The sequence below is a fragment of the Phacochoerus africanus genome, chromosome 9 (genome assembly GCF_016906955.1).
Source record: "Phacochoerus africanus isolate WHEZ1 chromosome 9, ROS_Pafr_v1, whole genome shotgun sequence".
NCBI classification, from domain to species: domain Eukaryota; kingdom Metazoa; phylum Chordata; class Mammalia; order Artiodactyla; family Suidae; genus Phacochoerus; species Phacochoerus africanus.
The window spans coordinates 101,390,957-101,411,439 of record NC_062552.1 but is presented as its reverse complement, the minus strand read 5'-3'; the positions used below and the strand labels follow the sequence as shown (position 1 = coordinate 101,411,439).

At 51.4% G+C, this 20,483-nt stretch overlaps 1 protein-coding gene across 1 annotated transcript; it reads right to left on the bottom strand.

Moving 5' to 3' along the window:
- Nucleotides 1-3,347: 3,347 nt before the first annotated feature.
- Nucleotides 3,348-20,063, bottom strand: LOC125136754 (feline leukemia virus subgroup C receptor-related protein 2-like). Its single transcript, XM_047797544.1, is given in 7 exon segments — nt 3,348-4,041; nt 4,208-4,313; nt 5,433-5,546; nt 10,304-10,376; nt 14,441-14,557; nt 17,449-17,590; nt 19,878-20,063. Coding segments are annotated over 7 exon segments (885 nt in total). The 3' UTR covers nt 3,348-3,894.
- Between the last annotated feature and the right edge of the window lie 420 nt (nt 20,064-20,483).

The following is a 20,483-nucleotide window of genomic DNA, read 5'->3' as shown; positions in this document are numbered from 1 at the left end:
CGTTCAGGCAAGCTCCCCTCCTCGGCTCCTTTTATCTTCTCGGTTCCCCACAATGCTGCACTGTTGCAGAACTGCCCATGCATGCACAGATGTTGGTGTTGTGTGTTACCTTCCCTTTGTTCTGGGAGGGCCCTTCTCCTCCTGACTACAACAAAACTTGACCAGCCAGTCTGATGGCCCAAGAGGGACCCCTGCCCGGGGCAGCTGCCGCTCCTTAGAATGGGGTGCCTAAGAGTCTTAAGACACTAGAAAATGTTCATCTCCCGAATAAGCTTTCTCTCCGTGATAACTGTACAGGCTTTCCCCGAGGGCCCGTCCAGGGGAAGGCAAGGCGGGAGGCCAGGACTGGCCCCGGGTTCTCTTGGCCTCTCCCAGCACCAGCTCCCAGAAGCCAAGGGGGAGGGGTGGGATGCCCATCTGCACTGGGTGAAAGGGGTACTGTCCCCAAGTGGACACGCAAGCTCTGGGCGGGGGGTCCCTGAGGCAGAGGGGCTGCCGTCCAAGCCACAGTTATTCCCGAGGTTCCCTCCAGAAGCTGCTCCAGTGGAGCCCACAGTGCTGGCCAGGAGGACAGGGCTAGCTGGAGGTGGCAGCAGGTGTTGCCCGAGTCCCACCACCTTTCTCTCTCAGAGATGCTCCTCGGACACAGGGGTGGGGGCTTTGCTGGTCTTGCTCTCCTCTTCCTCCTGGAGCTTCTACAAAGCAAACAAGGGGCAGCCATTGGGCTGGAGGGGCAGGGACTCCCCGCAACCAGAGCATCGCCCTCCCAGAGTCTATACGGGGAGGGGGACAGAGTCCCAGGCACTCAGCATCCTTGACAAGGGGACAAGGACAGAGGCACTGGTCCTGCCACAAGTGCACTCCCCAGGCACACACACACCATCAGAACAGCATCAAAGGGAGAACAAAAAGTCCAGCTTTCTATGATGCCACGGCCACCACGGGCCATCCCAGTGCGAGTGCTCCAGAGCTCCGCTCACCCTGCACCTCCTGACAGCCTAACCCCAACTGATGGACCCCCAGGTCGCTGTGCAAAGGGCCAGGTCTGCACCTCCCTTAGGATGCTGACTAGTGGTCAGAGCAGCCCCCAGGATGGAGGATCCCCTTACAAAGTGCATGGAACACACCAGGCAAAGAACTGCTAAGAAGGCAGGATGCATAATGGCTTATATCACCTCAGGGGCTCAAAATATGTAAATATACTTTCTGCATAGAAAAAGAGACTCGGTGTCAGCTTGGCTCCAGCTTTCTTGGGGACAATGGCACAGGATTAGAAGAGCTTCTGGGTCACACTTCTTTGCTGGTGGGAATTACACACGGCCTGGATATGACCCTGTCAAGTCCTAGGTGTCAGGGTCACGCCTAGGTGGGCCTTTGCTCTTTAGGAATGTTTTGCTTCTTCCCACAGGGGCTCATCTAGCTTACAAGGCAGCCCGGAGCACAGGCCCAGCCCCCCCCAGCCCCCACCATTCAGGCTGGAGGAGCCTGTGCAGGGCCCAGCTGGAGGCCAGTATCACCTGGACAAATGGTGCTTCTTCCCCAAGGACTGCCTCAGGGCCAGCCTGTGGCAGAGGCACCAGTATAGACATCCGGCCTTCTCCTCCTCTATCTTGCTAACTTTTTGGGACCAGCTCAGTCTCAGCCCTAAGAAGCCCTCACTCAGGCAGCCAGCAGCCAACTTCAGTCACCGAGGCGTCTCCTCTCTCTGACACTCATGCATGCACGCCTCCAGAGCCATCACCTTGAAATCACAATCAAACATGGGTTAGTGTCTCTGTGACCAAGAACTACCCCCCAGGAAGAGTAGAAACCCCAAATGAGATTTTCATGGTCAAGGTCCGTGGTCATCCCCTGAGCCAGAAATTCGGCTCTTTATACTGAAACAACATACCTCACTGGAAAAGAGCATCTCTGAGCAGAACCCTGCCTGCCCTGCTCCACCTGGTATGAGAGTGGAACCCTGTGGTGGTTTGCAGGTTCCACACACACCAACCCCTGTGGGGTGTGAAGTGACACCGCCTGGGCAGATGCCCTCTGACAGCCCAGGCTTCCCTGGGCATCAGCCCAGTATGACTCTGACCCCCATCACAAGGGGCTCCCCCAGATGCAAAGAAGGTCAGGGACACACAGTGAGTATTGAGGGACACCACCAGCCACCACGTTCCCCAGGCTGGCCTCCTGGTCCTGCTCTGTGCTGCTTCCTATAGTCCATACAGATGGGACTGAGCGGCACCTTCCACCTGGGTTAACAGACCTTGTCCACATGGACAAGGAACCGGCTGAAGGATATGAAATGTGGGGACGCTGAATAGTAAAGAGGAGGAAGTGGAAGTGTGTGCATGTCAATGTGGGGCTGGGGATGCAGAATCGCTGAGAAGTTGCAAAGTCTCCTAAGGAAGCAAGCAGGGTGGCAAACGCAGTGAGCACAAGGGTACCCCAGGACACACACGGCGAAATGGCCCAATGTTACCGGGTTACCTCTGGGCGCTGGGACTACAGGCCACCTCTACGCTCCTCTGTCTGGCAACCTCTGCCCAGGGCAACACAGATTATCAAGTACACAGAGCAAAATCTCCTATTCCTTGACACAATGTGTCACGTTCCAGTTGAACCCTGTTCAAGAGAACTCTATCCTAGGATCACAGCCACCTTTTCCCAGGCTCACACTACAGTCCCCCAAGTGTCCAAACCACACGGGTCCTCATCCACGGCCCACCTGCAAGCCCATCTCCACGGGGCGGGGTGGGGGGCTGCACGGCCCCCACGTGCCCCTGAGAACAGCGCTCCTGTCTCAGGCTCGCCCTGTCCCCCCACCGCCTCTCTGTCCCAGGCGCCTCCCTCCACCTGCTCCCTGCTGCCGCCTGCCAACCTCAGAGCCTGAGGGCAGAAGACAAACAGGGAGCAACGAAAGGGCAGCACCCACCTGCCAACACAGCTCCTCACAGCGCTACACAGACCACTGTCGCCTTAGAAAAGAGGCCCAGCTTTTGCAAAATGATGAGCACTCAGGGCTCGCGCTCCTGCACTGAGAGAGCAACGCGCACCGGTCGTCCTGACAGCACCTTTCCCTGGAGGACGGTCTGGCGACACACATCAACGTCTGAAAAATGGGCTCGACCACTGATCCAGTTCTCAAGGTAACACCATACCTGAGAACATGCCAAAGACTCAGCTTCCAGGACGTTAATCACAGTGTCGTTTAGAACAACCGTAAGAAACAACTTCAACGTTCCCCGACAGGAGAACTGTTGAGCAAATCCTGTTTATCCATGTGTAGTCAACAGAACACCGGGTAGTCACTAAAAGCATGTTGTAAGAGACTAATGACCTGATAAAGTATCCACAGCAAGCAAAAGTGCAGATAGGAAGGGCAACAGAGACAGTTACCAAGCAGACCAGGGGTCAAGTGCATCCAGGAGGGGGAGCCCTGTCCTCCTAAGGCTCACAGGTACCCCACCCCCTTCAGATCTTCCAGGGAAGTGGGGGTTGCGTCAGACAACCTGAGAGAGACTGCAGGTCCCACTGTCCCTGACAGGCAGAAGCCAGTGAGGACACAGGCCTCCTTCCCAGACCACTGGTATCCGCAGGGAGTCTGCACGCATTGCTCCAAACCTCACAGCAATCTCATCCTACAGATTAGGAAAGTGAGGCTCCCAGAAGTTGGTGCACTAGTCCAAGGTCAAACAGCTCTGGAGGTCAGTGTCACAGTCCAGGATTCTAACAAGGGTTTCTCGGGCCACAAACCCAGGCTCCTTCCACTAAAATATGCTGCTGCCTCCAAAACAGACTTGCTCACAGGCCCTCCCCTCTGTCCCACTGCATGTGTACCCCTGAGCTGTAGGACCAATGAGGACACTGGGTCCCAAACTGCCAGCAGCCTAAAGCCGTGAGCAGTCAGAGCGTCACCGGGCCCTGAGGCCCCAGCTCACCAGTGAGGGCCACTCCAAGCGTGAGGAACACACACAGGAAGATGTTGCCAGGCATGGTTCCGTAGGTGTCGATGATCTGGCCCTGGGAGATGGTGAAGATGATCCCGAATATCTGCAGAGACACAGCAAAGACGGGAAACAAGCGCCCAGCCAACCAGCCCAGGGGGCAACCAAGCCGCCAGGATGCAGGCCCACTGCCATGATGCAGCGATCTGAGCCCAGCAGGGAACCTAGAGCCACGGCTCTGGGGCCACCCCTGAATGAAATCAGAGCCCCACCTGGGCAGACACGTTGAGGAGGCCGGACGACATGCCTTCTGATTCTGGGTATGTCAGCTCCACGGCAAACTCAAATCCCAGAGGGAGGTAGCCAGTCATAAAGAAGCTGCAGGTCGGACCACAGAAACCAGGTGATGGAGAACTTCCAGAGCAAGGACAGGAGTGCCCCTCCTCTCCTACCAGACCTCTTTCTTGTTCTGATGCTTCCCACAGAGACATGCCAGGCCCATGAACACCAGGCCACTCATCCCCAGGTGGCCATGCCAAGGGAAGAGAGACCTCTGCAGGCCAGGAAGCAGTTCAGGCCATGTGCTCAGGAGCCCCCTCCACCCAGGAGGGGGGGGGCGGGGGGGCAGTCCCTGCTTCTTCTACATCCAGGCCTCAATTACAGAGGGAGTCAGCACTTCCAGGAGGGGTGGGGATGCCTGGGGTGTTCAGCCCTCAGCAGAGAACTTCTGTGTGATGGGTACACAGCCCTGTGCTGGGAGGGGGTCCCTGGATACTGACCAGCCTCTCCACGGTGCTCTGGGACCTGGAAGGAGGGGCTTGGGTCCTCCCTGCTTCCCTCCAGAGTCACCAGCTGAGAAGGACTGTTTGTGTGTGTGTGTGTACGTGTGTAAGTCACATAAACACAGACACACATATTCATGTACTACCAACAGGAAAATAAGTAGGAGGTGAAGCTGAGCAGAGACCGCTGTGGAAGGAGGACTGTTTCTTTCTAACACAACATAACTAGAAAATGCCAGTTCTGATCTCTTGCATCTGTACCACACTTTGTACTGCTTTCACATCTATTATCTCTCATTCCTTCCAACAACTCTATGAGGTAGCCCACTCTTATCTTCCAGGGCTGAGAGCAGTTAACTGTCCTATCTGTAGCTTTAGTCACTAAGAAAACTGGCACTAGGACCCACCCTTTCTGATTCCAAGCCCTGTGGCCTTTGTGACCCCATGTTGTCCAGGCAGGGCTAATGAAGACTGTAAGCATTTCCTAGCCTCCCAGAGATCTATGAAGGACATAGTTCATCCCATCAGCATGGATAGGCCTGCAGCCCCAGGCAGCATTTTGAAATCCTAGCCATAACTATGACCTCTGGCCATCTGCATATTTTCCCCAGGTCAGTGAGAAGGCAGCAAAGGGATTCATCTTGTTTTCTAACACGTGGGCAGTTCTAAGACCTGTGGGATGGTGCTTTTCAGTTAAAGAGGTTAGAGGTGAAACTTGCCCCATATACTAGGAGTTACGTAAACTATCCACAGGTATCCCAGGTTCAAGGTCAATGTGTAAACCAACACGCCCAGCAGAGTCATGATATAGACCACTAAGGTGGTCCCCCTACAGAGTCAACGAAGTTGAATCATATACTTTGAACTTCAACAGGATCTTTCCTTCCTTCCTTCCTCCTGCCCTTCCTTCCTTCCATCAAGCAGGCACCTAGTGAGTGCCAAGTCCTCTACTGTGTTCTAGGGCATCTATTCAATCGAATATCCTGTCCATGAGGTTTAAGGACAGAGGACCAATGATCACACAATAATAGTTTTATTACACTGCGGTCAGAGCTACAAAGGGGAAGACCAGGACAGTACAAAGCTATCTTGCAACACAGAGGGGTCTGTGTTCCGGCAGACTCCTCCCAGCAAGATGACACTGCACCTGAACTTGTCATGCATATGCTACCCAAAAGCAAGAAGCACAAATAACTCTTTAATTACACTGTGGTCAGAGCTCCAGAGGATGCGACTAAGACAGTATGAAGCTGTCTTGTGGTACGTGTGTTCCTGCAGCCCCCTCTCAACGAGATCAGGCTGCTCCTGGACTTGTCACGCATATACTACCCTTAAGCAAGAAGGCTCAGGCCTTTCCTCTCCTCCTCCCCAAATGAAAAACAAACGGGACACACAGCAGCTGTGGTCTGGTGGCTGTAGCATGCAGGCACCCCCCAAAGCCAATTCTGCTTGTCTGCTGTGCCCCCAGACCCCAGGACAATGCTGGGCAGGCACCTGGCTGTCAGAGTCTCTGTCGTCTCTGAGTTCTTCCTGCTGCCATCTGCACACGTGCAGCACAGCTTTTCCTCTCCAGACAGTGCCCCCGAGAGACAACATTCTCCAGCCCCGAGCCAGCCCTTGACTCCAAAGCCCAAGGGAGAAAGGTCTGCCCACTCCCAGCTGCATTTCCTTTTGCTGGTCCCTCAGAAGACACATCAGCAATATGAGGGTTTCTCTTTGTGGGGTCCCCCTGCTTGTGCGTCTCCACCCACCTCTCCTCTATGGTGGCCACTCTGGACCCTGCTGTGGCCCTGACTCCTGCACTGGGACCTGCAGTCCTCACCCTGTGCTAGTGACTGAGAACAGGGGCTCTGCACAGCCCTCTGCGCTCCTGCCAGGAACATCACGACTCAGACCATGAAGGCTTCTTCTTAAACCACCGTCCTGTCTACACAAACTATTTGCAGTTCCAGCCAGAGATCAAGGGACCTGACCACTCAATTTACAGCCCCCAAAACAAACAGGACAAATCAGGGAGCCTCAGGGAGAAAGGAACTGGCACCGAAATGACCAGATGACAAAGTGCCCTGATCCCTTCTCTGCCTCAGCAGCAGCTCAGGGAGAAGAAGGTCCCACACCTACTGCAGGATGCAGACACCAAGGGACCCTGGGAACCGGTGAGAGCTAGGCTCTGCAGTGTCCTCCCTGACCCTTGCACCCTATCCCCTAATTCATCTGAATCATCTGGCGACCCAGGTCTGGCCCACATTCCAACCCTCTCTTCTTCTGCCACACAGCAGGCCCTGGAAAAGGGGACACTGCTGTTCCCTGGTTCAAGGGTGGCCATCCTCGTCACCCTTGTTTCTGCCTGAAGCAGCTGGCCTGGGGCAGGGACGGGGCGGCAGCTCAGCTCCTCCACCAGCAGGAATCAGGCCCAGCCAGGCTCCTGGTCGTGTCCAGCCAGGCAGTCATCGCCCCAGGGATGGCCTCAGTTGGCCTCTGACGAGGGCAGCCAGGGAGAGACCGGGTCTGAGCAGAGCCTCACAGAAGAGGGTCTGTGGGGCAGGGAACAGGTCTGCCTCTGTCTGTCGTCTCCAGATGCTGGGAATTTTGGTGGCCTTGACAAAGCAGCCTGGAATGCTGCTCTGCCCCAGAGCAGGACCACCCTGGCCTGGCAGCTGCCCTCTGGGCAGCATTAATTAAGCACCTGGTGCATGTAGAGCATCGGAAAGACACAACAAGTCGGGTCTCTGTTTTCCAGAGCATTTTCTTCAAGGCTGGATACTGAATTAAGGGATCTGAGTTCCTTTTTATAAATGCAGATTCCCCTATTGATTAGTGTCGGGAGGGAGGCCAGGAATAGGTATTTTTTAGTAAGCACCCTGGATTAGCCTGGAGTCCACTAAAATCTTAGTGGCTCTTAGAAATGCACTGGGCAATCAGGACTAAAGTATATCAAAATACTTACCAACAAGATAGAAGCAACTGCAAGATAATAAATACAGTAAATTGGAGGAAGCACAAAAGCATCCTTGCTCGGCCCCATGGGGGCCACCTGGAAGCCATGGGTTTGGGGCAGTGGAACCACCTCCTCATGTGCACTCCTTGGAGTTTCCACAAACTTTCCAACTGCTGGTGCTTTTCCACATTTCTTTTCTTTTCTCCTTCCTCTGCTCCTTCCACAAGCTCCTGGGGAATGGAACTTGGACATTTCTCCGGGCCTCTATCTCTAATTTTCCTATGTCCCGCACAGGCAGATACCACTTCCCTCATTTTATAAGTGGAGAAACTGAGGCTCAGGGAAGACAAATTTGAACTGCTCGCTTGACCCCTCAAACCTCCAGCTGCCGCGTCCACATCTTTAGGGTCCCGTTGCTAAGGCCCATGTCATTTCAAAACAAGGATCTCCAACCCACGCACCTACAGCCAACTCATCTATGACAAAGGAGGCAAGACTATACAATGGAGAAAGGACAGCTTGTTCAATAAGTGGTGCTGGGAAAACTGGACAGCCACATGGAAAAGAATGAAACTAGAACACTCCCTAACACCATACACAAAAATAAACTCCAAATGGATTAAAGACCTAGATATAAGACCAGACACTATCAAACCCCTAGAGGAAAACAAAGGCCAAACACTCTCTGACATATACGACAGCAACATCTTCTCAGATCCACCTATCAGAGTATTGACAATAAAAAGAAAAATAAACAAATGGGACCTACTCAAACTTCAAAGTTTCACAACAGCAAAGGAAACCCTAAACAACACAAAAAGACAACCCACAGAATGGGAGAAAATCTTTGCAAATGAATCAACTGACAAGGGATTAATCTCCCAAAATTTATCAACACCTTCTGCAGCTCCATACCAAAAAAAAAGCCTATCAAAAAATGGGCAGAAGATCTAAACAGACAGTTCTCCAAAGAAGACATACAGATGGCCAAGAAACACATGAAAAGATGTTCAACATCACTCATTCTTAGAGAAATGCAAATCAAAACCACAATGAGGGACCACCTTACACCAGCCAGAATGGCCATCAGCCAAAAGTCTACAAACAATAAGTGCTGGAGAGGGTGTGGAGAAAAACGAACCCTAGTACACTGTTGGTGGGATTGTCAATTGGTGCAACCACTGTGGAAAGCAGTATGGAGATGCCTCAGAAAACTAAACATAGAACTACCATTTGATCCAGCAATCCCACTCCTGGGCATCTACCCAGAGAAAACCACGACTCACAAAGACACATGTACTCCAATGTTCATTGCAGCACTATCTGTAATAGCCAAGACATGGAAACAACCTAAATGTCCATCGACAGAGGAGTGGCTTAAGAAGACGTGGTACATATACACAATGAAATATTACTCAGCCATTAAAAAGAATGAAATACCAGCATTTTTTGCAACATGGATGGACTAGAAGCTATCATGCTAAGTGAAGTCAGCTTACAATGAGACACCAACTGCCAATGCTTTCACTGACATGTGGAATCTGAAAAAACGACAGACTGAACTTCTTTGCAGAACAGATGCTGACTCAGACTTTGAAAAACTTATGGTCTCCAGAGGAGACAGTTTGGGGGGTGGGGGGATGTGCCTGGGCTTTGGGATGGAAATCCTGTGAAATCAGATTGTTATGATCATTATACAACTACAGATGTGATAAATTCATTTGAGTAATAAAAAAATGGAAAAAAAACCAAAGTGAAAAAAAAAAAAAAAAAAAAGCCTGAGATCACAGCCCCAAGCATTCCTGCAATGACGAAGGTCAGGTGGATTCTTCCAACTATCACTTCTTCCCCCAATGACCACAGTCGCAATGGTCACTCGGTAATGGGACAAGACAACAGACACAGCCCCGTAACCATAAGGTAAAAAGGCAAAGGCAAGTAAATCAGATGGCATCAGGGCCAGTTCACAAAAAGGATCAGGGCAAGGTGGCCTGGAAAAAACACTGAGGCAAAGAGAGATTAACCTACTGGCCCAAGGTCATGAGGCACTGATTAAGCCCAGAGGCAGGACCCGAACTCAGTCCTGTCAACCTCCAACCCTGGAACATCCGCCACAGAGGCATTTCTTCCACAAGCGGGAGACCCTCCCCTTTCATAAGAGGCTGGGCCTGGCATCCCGACTCCAGGACACTCAGGGTCCCATTCCCAAAAGCCAGCTCACTGGTGCCAGAAACATTTAAAACACGCTTTCTGTTGAGCAACTCAGTTTCAAACTAAACTTTGCCCACATTTCACAACGTAAAGATTTCATGTGCGATTCTATGTGTTTAGATAGTTATCTACTGTGCTGCCAGGAACCATGCTATTACATAAAAATTCACCTTACTGTTTCCTTTCTAATCCTCCAATGAGTCCTCCAGTGGGCCATTAGACATCTTTTGCAGAAAAGAGAATGAGGGCTCAGACAGGCGATCCAGCAATCACACAGGGAGGACCTCCGGGGCAGGGGCTGAGCCCCAGTCCCAGAGCTCACACCACACACGCTGCCTAGACCTGGGGGAACCAGGACTCAACCCTGCCACCCCAGCTCCTGCCCAGGCAGTCTAGAAACATCCCTGTCTCGCGGCCCAGCCAGCTCAGGGACGGACCTTACCGGGTAGTGCAAGATCACCATGCGATTCAGCAGAGTGGACAAGGAGTAAAAAGCACCAGCATTCAGACCTGGGGGAGGGAGGGAGAAACGGCATCAGGGTCATTCCTGTGGGGGTGGGGGTGGGGGGATATTGCTGGCTCCTCCCCCCAGCAGTGAGGGAGGCTGAAGATCCTCAGTCTCATGGCCCCTGGGAGTGGTGCCCGCAGAGAAGAAGAAACACTCCTAAGCAACCAAAAGGAAACCTTTCCCTCTTTTAGACACACACCATTGCCCTCTGATCCCTTTACACCAGTCCTGGAAACACAGGCTCCAGAGAGTATGACTCCCAGGTCAGAACCGCCTACAGGTCTCTTAAGTATTGGCCTGACCTAAGGCCTCTACTGGACCTCCCACCCCCTCCTGAGGCCCTATCCCCTCTCCAGAAGGCTCCAGACCTTTGCCCTGAAGCATTCTGGAGATACAACTCTCTCAGCAGGTGGAGTCTCACCTCTTTCAACTTTCTTCTCAGTTCAATATCAGACAAAATCTTTTATTTGCAACCAGAAGGACCCTAAAGAGCATTCAGTTGACTTTCCTAACTTCCTGATTCAACCAACAAATAAATGGAGCACCTAGAATATTCTGTAAGAATCGGTGGCTTAGAGGATGAGGCCAATTTTCCAAAGCCGTACAGTGACTTGAAAACAAAGATGAGACTGAAACTGATCCAAAGGAGAAGGGTCAGAGTTCCCGTGGTGGCACAGTGGTTAACGAATCCGACTAGGAACCATGAGGTTGCGGGTTCGATCCCTGGCCTTGCTCAGTGGGTTAAGGATCCAGCATTGCCATGAGCCATGGTGTAGGTTGCAGACACGGCTCGGATCCCATGTTGCTGTGGCTGTGGTGTAGGCCTGCGGCTACAGCTCCGATTAGACCCCTAGCCTGGGAACTTCCATACGTCGCAGGAGCGGTGCCAGAAAAGGCAAAAAGACAAAAAACAAAACAAAACAAACAAACAAAAAAAACAAAGGAGAAGGGTCTCCTGCCCACTCTTTATAATAATGATGCTGATGTTGGCGATGATGATGAAGCAGCACATACTTATGTACTAGACACTTTTCTAAACAACTTAACAAACCTAACAACCCTAGAAAGAAGGAAATAGTCTCATTCCCATCTTATACATGAGAAAAGTACATATAGATTTTAAAAACAAATACAGAGGCCACTCTGGAAAGCCCGACCAGGATCCTTTTCATGTCAACTAATCTTGAGGCTCACAGGACCAACACTGGCACATGTGACATCGGGTCCATTAGAAGTATGAAGGCAGGACATGCTTCCCTAGCAGGGTGGCCTCAGGAGCTCCTCTTCACTGGAACCAGTCCATAGAGCCCCTCGGAAGCTGTTCTCATTGGCCACCAAGGCCATGGCTCAGCACAGGGAGAGGTGGCTATGGCACCCACCCTGCCTTAGCCCCTGCCAGGGGCCACGAGTGCTTGTAACTTCTCCACAGCACAGCTGCCAGGATCCCCACAAAGGACAGGCCGGTGGAAAGAGTCGCTGTGCTCAGAGAAGCCCAAAGAATGGCTTCCCACCAGGAGTCAGAGGATGGCCCAGGCCACCTGCAGTCCTTGTCATCAGAAGCTAAGCTGCAGAAATGCAGCTGACTGACTCCCTTTATCAGCTTCCCAGAGTTCCGGGAAGGTCCAATTCTCCTACAAAATAGGGAAGGGAGTGTGGTGGGCCCTTCCCACCCTCACCAGGGCAGTAAGAGGCAGGGCTGCGTTTGAACCCAGACTGTCTGGCTCGTCTTAATCACTCAGTTTTATATCTTCACAAAATGGATGGTCCAAGATGTCCCCACGCAGGTTATTGGCAATTTCATGCTCCAGCCTCTCCCAGCAGGTAACCTCAGGATTGCAAAGGGATGGGGTTCAATGCCACCTCCTGAGAGGCACAGGGACACAGTGGTCAGCAAACCCAGATGTGTCCCCAAATGTCAGTACAACTGCCACGCTAATGATCAGGAGGACTTTGAGGCTCATGGCAAGTTCTCCCCAACAAGCCTACCCTACTAAACTTCATACTGCCCTTAGCCAACTGCGCGTTGACTTCTTCCAGATTTTAGCAGGAAGGCTTTCAGCTTTTCTCCCCTGAGTATTATATTTGCTGTGGGTTTGCCATGGATGGCTTTTATTACATTAAAATAAGTTATCTCGGAGTTCCTGTCGTGGCTCAGTGGTTAATGAATCCGACTAGGAACCATGAGGTTGTGGGTTTGATCCCTGGCCTTGCTCAGTGGGTTAAGGATCCAGCATTGCCATGAGCTGTGGTGTAGGTTGCAGACATGGCTCGGATCCTGCATTGCTGTGGCTCTGGTGTAGTCTGGCAACTACAGCCCCACTTAGACCCCTAACCTGGGAACCTCCATATGCCACAGGTGTGGCCCTAGAAAAGGCAAAAACAAAACACAACAAAACAAAAAATGTTATCTCTACATCCATTTTGGTAGGAGTTTTTATCATGAATGGATGTTGCATTTTGTCCAAGCGTTCACATTATCCCCAACAAGGAAAGCCTTCCAGGCAAGGCCAAATTCCTGTGAGAAAATTGATTGGTCCTGCCCCGGAGAGGCCTAGTCATTCCAGGCATCAGTCACCTGGCAGAGATGCCAGTCCTGAGGGCGTGAGCTTCAAGAAGGCAGAAGGGGCTCGTCATCCCTCTGACTTTCTCTCTTTTGCTAAGACCTGTTTTTTTCAAAGTGTGTCCCAGAGAGACCACTGACTGACATTAGGAGAACTTGGAATCTAAAAATGCAGATTTGGGGTTGTACCTCGGTCCCACTAAACCCGATTCTTCCTGGAATAGGGACAGGAATCCGCATTTAACAACAGCAGCACAACAACCCTGGGCATTTCCTAAACTTGGGACTAAATGACCTTGGGAACACAAAGATCATGGGCCAGGCCCAGGCTCTCAGAAGCTGGGTGAACACGGAGGCCCCAGGGGGTGGGGGGGAAGGGGCTTCGAGGCCCTGAGCATCCCCCACAACACCTGCTGTAGAGCTTCCCAAGCCTGCTGAAAACCAGAATCTCCTGGAAAGCTTGTCAAAGGCAGATCCCCAGGCTCCGACCCAGAAGACAGGCAGGGAAATCTAGGCACAGGGCACCCAGGACCCCAGCAGACTCTGGCATCAGGCCCGCGTGGGACACACTGATCCCAGGTCCCGTCTCTGGGCTCCTGTTACTCGGTGTTCATCTCCCTTCTGTCTTCCTGAACTTGGAGGAAACCCTTGGTGTAAAGGGCGCCTGAGCTCGGCACCGCTCCAGGGAAGCTGGAAGGCTTTTGTTCCCACCCCGAAGCCAGCATCTTGAGGGGGCAAGAGCCCCTCCCGAGGCCCAGGTAGGGCGCTGGAAAGCCCCTGAGGGCCCAGGAAAGGTGTCCCCAGGACTCACGAGGGGGGCTCTGAGCTCAGACACCCCACGCTGCTCAGATCATGCAGAAGCAGAGCTGGAAGCAAGGTTGGGGGACGACGGGCAAGTGTTCCCTCTGAGGTCACTCTCCAGAGAGGAGCTTGTCCCTTTTCACATGGCAGTGGTCAGCCGTGGATGGAAAGACACTACAGGAGCCACATGAGAGCAAGGCCTGGAGACACCAGGACAGGGAGCCAAGAAAGGCTCTTCCTTCACCCCAGTCCACCCCCGCGGCTGACACACATCCCAGGACCTGCTCCACCCCGGACTCTGGGAGAACCCCCGAGAATCTGCTTCCAGCTCCATGTCTTCCTGTAGTGCCACATTTGGAGGAGGGAAGGTCTTTTATTAGAGAAGAGAGGCTATCTAGTGGCCAAAATAGCTCAGTTGGGAGAGCGTTAGACTGAAGAGAAGAGAGGATATTTTACTAGAGGAGGAGGCACTTTCTTATTTCTGTAATATTTCAGCAGCATCATGCACATGCCCAACTCCCATCCTACTATCCCTCCAAATTGGACTGCCACATTTAGAAAAAAGTGAGAAAAAAAAACCCCAGCATACCCAATAAAATTTGAATATAAGAAAAGTTATTTTTTAGCATAAAATTGATTCAGATCTAGACAAATCAGATCTTGTCTCCCATTCCCAGTTCATTTCTGTTCACATCTGCCTCTTACCCTAGCTGAGGAGCAGCACAAAGTTGAGGTTTTTGAAGAGTCGGATGATAGAACTTAAACACAAAGCAGGAGGGGACCTGGGCCCTGCTGGGGGCATGTTTAGGATCCCCTTGAACACTGAAAGGGAAGAAACAGACAGGTCACCGCAATCCCTGTGGTCCTACCTCTGCAGAGCGGACACCTTGATGAGAGCGGAGTCCCTTGTCTGAGACGGAACTCAGGCTCCAGAAGGAAATATTAATTCTTCAATTAAATCCTTCACGGCCTCCTCACTTGAAGCTGCATCTCACTGTCACTTGAGGCTGAGTGAATGTGCCTTTAGAGACTTTTTCTTCATGGCCTTTGGATGGCCACAATCATCGGGCTTCCCAAGCAGCGATCAAAGATCAAGGAGCCCCTGCACAAGCAGCAAATAACATGCCTCGGAGCAGGGACAACAACCCATAGTAACACACGGAGAAAAAGGAAGTGAGAGCTGAGGCTTTGGGATCAGTGAGCCCAGCCAAGGACTCAGCACCAGGGCTGCTCCCAAGAGGGAAGGGACTGTGTTGCCCATGTGTAGCACAGAGCCTGGCACACGCCGCCAGTACACGCTCCTGAATAAGGGGTAGGATCTTCTTCTACTGGAAAGACCTCAGGTCCATCCCTCGTTTCTCAAAGTCTGAGTCAGACACTGACCTTAGGAAGAAACAAGAAGATTAGCACACGCTCTTTCAGGAGTGGCCACTCTGACAGGGAGGCCAGGGACCCTGGGAAAACCAACTGCTCTAACTTCCATTTTCAGTACCACTGCTACCATCCATTTCCCTGCACTGCCTGCTGTTCACTTCTCTGGGGGGCAGGTCACTTTAACCAGTTGTTTGGCTAAACGGGTCCCCTAACTGGGCCCAAGTAAGCACCATGCTGTCCCCAGTAGGAACAGCCCTGAAAGGGCAGGAGACGGTCTCCACTGAGAGGAAGCTCTGGAAACGAGGTTTTCTCTCCGCAAGATCAAAGGTCTGCCCCCTCCACCCAGATAACCCTCCAGCCAGGACTTCAGAGCCCCGCTTCCTCCTTCTCCGGAAACTGTCCTGGATACCTTCCCGCTGTTGGCAACCTCTCATCCATTGTCTTGCCCGTTCAGCCCCTTCTATCAGGGGAAAGAAATCAAGGCAAAGGGTTTTTAAACTTCTGCAACAGCAGCTGTTTGCTCAAGGATTTCACAAGCACAAACCACAATTCAGAGAAGATTCTCCAGTTCTCTTCCATCAACTACTATGTGTGCTTAACAGTAAAAGGCCCAAGAGGGATCTTAACTGCAAAGAACCAGGCCCTCATCTGCCATAAATACAAGGATTTGGAGCTGGGCACATGATACTTTGAAATTTCAAATCTGGCTGAGTAAGAGGTCCCTCTCCAGATTGCTCTTTCCTGTCCTCAGCCCTTTCCAGGGACACCAACTTCTCTGTGCAAGAGATCCTGTGAGCTTGAAAACCATCAGGCCGCCCTCCCTCAGCTGACGCGGAGGGGATGACACCGTGAGGACGCTGGATGATGCACATGATTATAAAACTGCTGAGCTATGGAGTGAAGCCAGCAGGAAGGAATTGAACCCTTTAACGTGAGAAGTGGGTCTGTCAGGCTTAGGAAGACAGCTGGTTGTTTAACCTTAAAGATGGACCAATCACTGAAAAGGAGAAGCTCTAAACATTCTGAGTTTATCACAGTCCATGATACATCACTCAGATGATAAAAGAGGATATAAATTCACCAACTATCTCAATGATTAAATATATACACATTAAAGTTAACAGGTTATCTGAGGTTTGTGGTTGGGATTAACCAGTTAATTACAAGGCTAAGTTAATGGTCATTCTATTCTTTACGCTTTCTTGTATTTTCTAGATTTTTTTCCATAATCAGCATATATCATATACTTTATTTTGGTCTTTTTGTTGAGGGCCGCACCCTCAGAATATGGAAGTTCCCAGGCGAGAAGTCAAATGGGAGCTACAGCTGCCGGCCTATACCACAGCCACAGCATGACGGAACATTAAGCCACTGAGCGAGGCCAGGAATCGAACCTGTGTCCTCATGGATACTAGTCAGATTTGTTTCTGCAAAGCCACAATGGGAACTCCCTACGATATACATTTTTAAAAAGCATTTTAATAATGTGGGCCTCAGGTATTCTCAGGTGAATGTGTGAGAGTATTAGTGTTTGGGGGTCAATCCTGTGTCGTTTTCTTTTGCCCCAGAAATTTAGAGTACAGAGCAAGACAAATTTAGGCTCACCAGCAATCTCTGCCACTTACTATCTAATCTTTTTTTTTTTTTGTCTTTTTGCTATTTCTTTGGGCCGCTCCCGCAGCATATGGAGGTTCCCAGGCTAGGGGTTGAATCGGAGCTGTAGCCACCGGCCTACGCCAGAGCCACAGCAACGCGGGATCCGAGCCGCGTCTGCAACCTACACCACAGCTCACGGCAACGCCGGATCGTTAACCCACTGAGCAAGGTCAGGGACCGAACCCGCAACCTCATGGTTCCTAGTCGGATTCGTTAACCACTGCGCCACGACGGGAACTCCAACTATCTAATCTTGTATAATTTCTTTAACTCTCCTCATGGCTCGGGTTCCTCTTTGTTAAGTGAGGCTGATAATGGTACCTTGTCTACAGGGCTGTGGAGGAGTCAGTGAGGTCAGACACACTCAGCACATGGGCTCAGGGAGATTAGCAGGCTGCCCATTAATTCTAAGGAGGTCACACTGGGGAGCTGGTGAATTACAACTAACCTTTACTGAGCAGCTAACAAAGTACTTCAGATCAGCTAGCATCTTATCCACAGCAACTACTCAGGCTAAAACACTTGAAGACCCTTGAAGCCTGGCCTCCAGTGTACATAGATTATATTTTATGGAATCCATGGTACCTACACTGGTGTCTAGGGCCATGTTCACAAGGTCTTCACCCAAGTCAGCAGGGGCCCCTGCCTCCCCGCCCCCCTACTAAGTCTACTAATGACCTTACCAATCATGACAAGGATGAAAAGCAGAGTGGCCACCCCTGCAGTTATGTAAGACATGATGCTGATGTGGTAGGCCAGCTCAGCCTGGTTGTCGATGTCAGGCACCAAGACAGGCGGGACCAAGAAGCCAACGGCAATTCCAAGCTACAGAAGACAGAGATAATCAATGACAGAACCAATGGCCAAGAGGTGACAGCACACATTTAAAAGACCCCTAGTAAGGGTTAAGGATCCAGCCAGGGCACTTCCATATGCTAGGGTCTAATCGGACCTGTTGCTGCCAGCCTACACCACAGCCACAGCAACGTGGGATCCAACCCGAGTCTGCAACCTCCATCACAGCTCTTGGCAACGCTGGATCCTTAACCCACTGAGTGAGGCCAGGGATCAAACCCCTATCCTCATAGATACTAGTTGGGCTTGTCACTACTGAGCCATGACAGGAACCCCCAGAGACCTTTCTTTTGATTGACAGCTCAACTCACACACATCTGACCCCCCTCACTATTAATACCTATTGAAAATGATTACAGTTGGGACTCTCAATGCAGCCTGGCTCTTCTCTAGTGCAAACCATGAAATAATGGTTACTATACTCCAATCGTTATGGTAGAGTCAAACAATGTTGATTCTCCTTTTTGTGCCACTTAAATTCTTAATTTCCTAGAATCTATTAACCTAGAGCTGAGTGGCCAGCTGAGGGAAAAGTTCTGTACTACAGCCCCAAGAACTTGCATTCAGTGAGAGGTAGAAGCCTCAGGTTGTTACCACATTTCCAAACACAAAAGCTTAAGTACATTGTATAAGCAACCCAGTAATTTATAAAGGATCTGTAATGTGAAGTCACATGCAACTGTTCGAATTAATGCACAGAGGACATGAGCACTGGCAATCTGACTCTAAACAACTGAGGCACAAACATACACACACATTCACACACACGTGCCCAACAACAAATTGAAACATTTCATATCAGTTCAAACTCCAGTGACCTGATAGATAATGTGCTTTGGATAATCCTCATGGCGGAAACGCTTCGATTCAGGAGTGACTAGCTCCAGGAGTTCCCGTCGTGGCTCAGTGGTTAACCAATCCGACTAGGAACCATGAGGTTGGGGGTTCGATCCCTGGCCTTGCTCAGTGGGTTAAACATCCGGCGTTGCCGTGATGTAGGTTGCAGACGCACTCAGATCCCGCGTTGCTGTGGCTCTGGCGTAGGCCGGTGGCTACAGCTCCGATTCGACCCCTAGCCTGGGAACCTCCATATGCCGAGGGAGCGGCCCAAGAAATAGCAAAAAGACAAAAAAAAAAAAAAGGCAGTAACTAGCTCTGATACAATGCCCCAAACCCTTCTGCTGCACAAAAGACCAAGGCAGAAACTGGAAAATAGCTTCAGAACTCAGCCAAGCCTCAAATCCTAAGACTGAGAGAAGCCGAGTCATTTGTCTAAGGTCTCACTTCTTTTACTGAACTTGAAAGCACCTGCAGGTAGAGAAGCACTTTGCTTCCACACCAACTGTATCACCATCAGCTGCCCCATCTGCCAATCACCCTGAGTGGTGTTCTAGCCAGCGAGTTACAGCCACTTGGGATGGTCATTAGCGGTCCTCAGCTCCGGAAGAGTCTCAACAGTCATCATCAGTAGGCTCAGGGTAGGGTTCTTCCAATGTACACAGTAGACAACCAATACATCAAGCAGATCTTTAGTGGATCTACTATGTGAAATCTGCTAGATTGCCCAGGGAGTATGCAGAGAGCATACGGCACAGTTCTGGCCTACATGGAGCTGTATAATCTAGCGGAGGGCAGGGGATTGAAACAAAAATACAAAAGATAACAAAACTACCTCATTCCTTCTTCCTGGACACAGTCACCAAATTAATGTGGCACATTTCTCAGGTTTCACAACTTGGAGCATACTGCTCCCCGGTAGTAAATGTGCCCCAGTTGGGTCAGCAGCTTCCCCTCAAGCAGAACCCCTGGGCTTGAACACTTCCTTCAAATGTGGTGAACTTATGATTTAAAAGGGGGCTCACCTTGCTCCTCTAAATGCTCACGCCCATGTGCTTCATTTTTTTCTTTGGCAGCACCTGAGGCATGCAGAAATTCCCAGGCCGGGATCAAACCCCAGGCGCAGCAGCCACCCATGCTGTTGCAATGACAATGCCAGATCCTTAACCTGCTGCACCATCAGGGAACTCCCCAGGTGGTTCATTTTAAGAGGGAACACTGTTTCAGAATGAACCCCACACCCTCCTCCTTTCCACCCCAACATCCCTCAGAGACGTCATTATTCTATTACCGTAGTTAAGGGCTCAGGCCCCGGGTTCAGAGAGGTCTGAGTCACATCCCAGCTCTGCCGGTTACTAATGTCTGATGCTGCCAAGTTAGTTCCCTCTGTGCCCGTTTCCTAATCCACAAAGGAAGGTACTGCCTGGTCCTTACCATCCAGCTCAGGGGGTCGCTCTGAGGGCTCAGAGCTCATCTGCATGGACCACTCAGCACAACGCTTTACACCAGGAGGGCTCCCCACCCCGCACCCTCTCCCAGCAAAGGCGGCAGGCAGGGGAGGAGACCCCCCTGGAGGAGACTCCAGGAGATGTGCTGGTTGACCCATGGCAGCCCCACAACCACCTCCCCTGGCCCTCCGCCTCATCTGCCCCCTCAGGCCCTGAAAATCACCTCAGGACAGTCATGGCTGCCGGTGCCTAGATGCCTCCCAAAGTGATCTGGCCACAGTCAGCCTCTCTCTTCTGGAAACTGTTATCTCCTTGTGCAGCCACTTGGCCAGACTTATCTATACCCCAACCGGGCTGGGGCCTCACCCATCCCCGCTGGTCCCTTGCAGCTTCCCCCACCCCCACGGCCTCCCCGCAGCCTTCTCCAGCCTCTGCTGAGGCGGGAGCAGTAGTTTTGCCTAGACTTGCGGGTGTATTGCTCCCTCAAATTCCAGTTAATGACAAAATGCTCCTTGAACCCCCACCCATGCCCTGCACCTCAAATTCATTGGCTCCCTCCCCAGGGACTCCACAGGGTA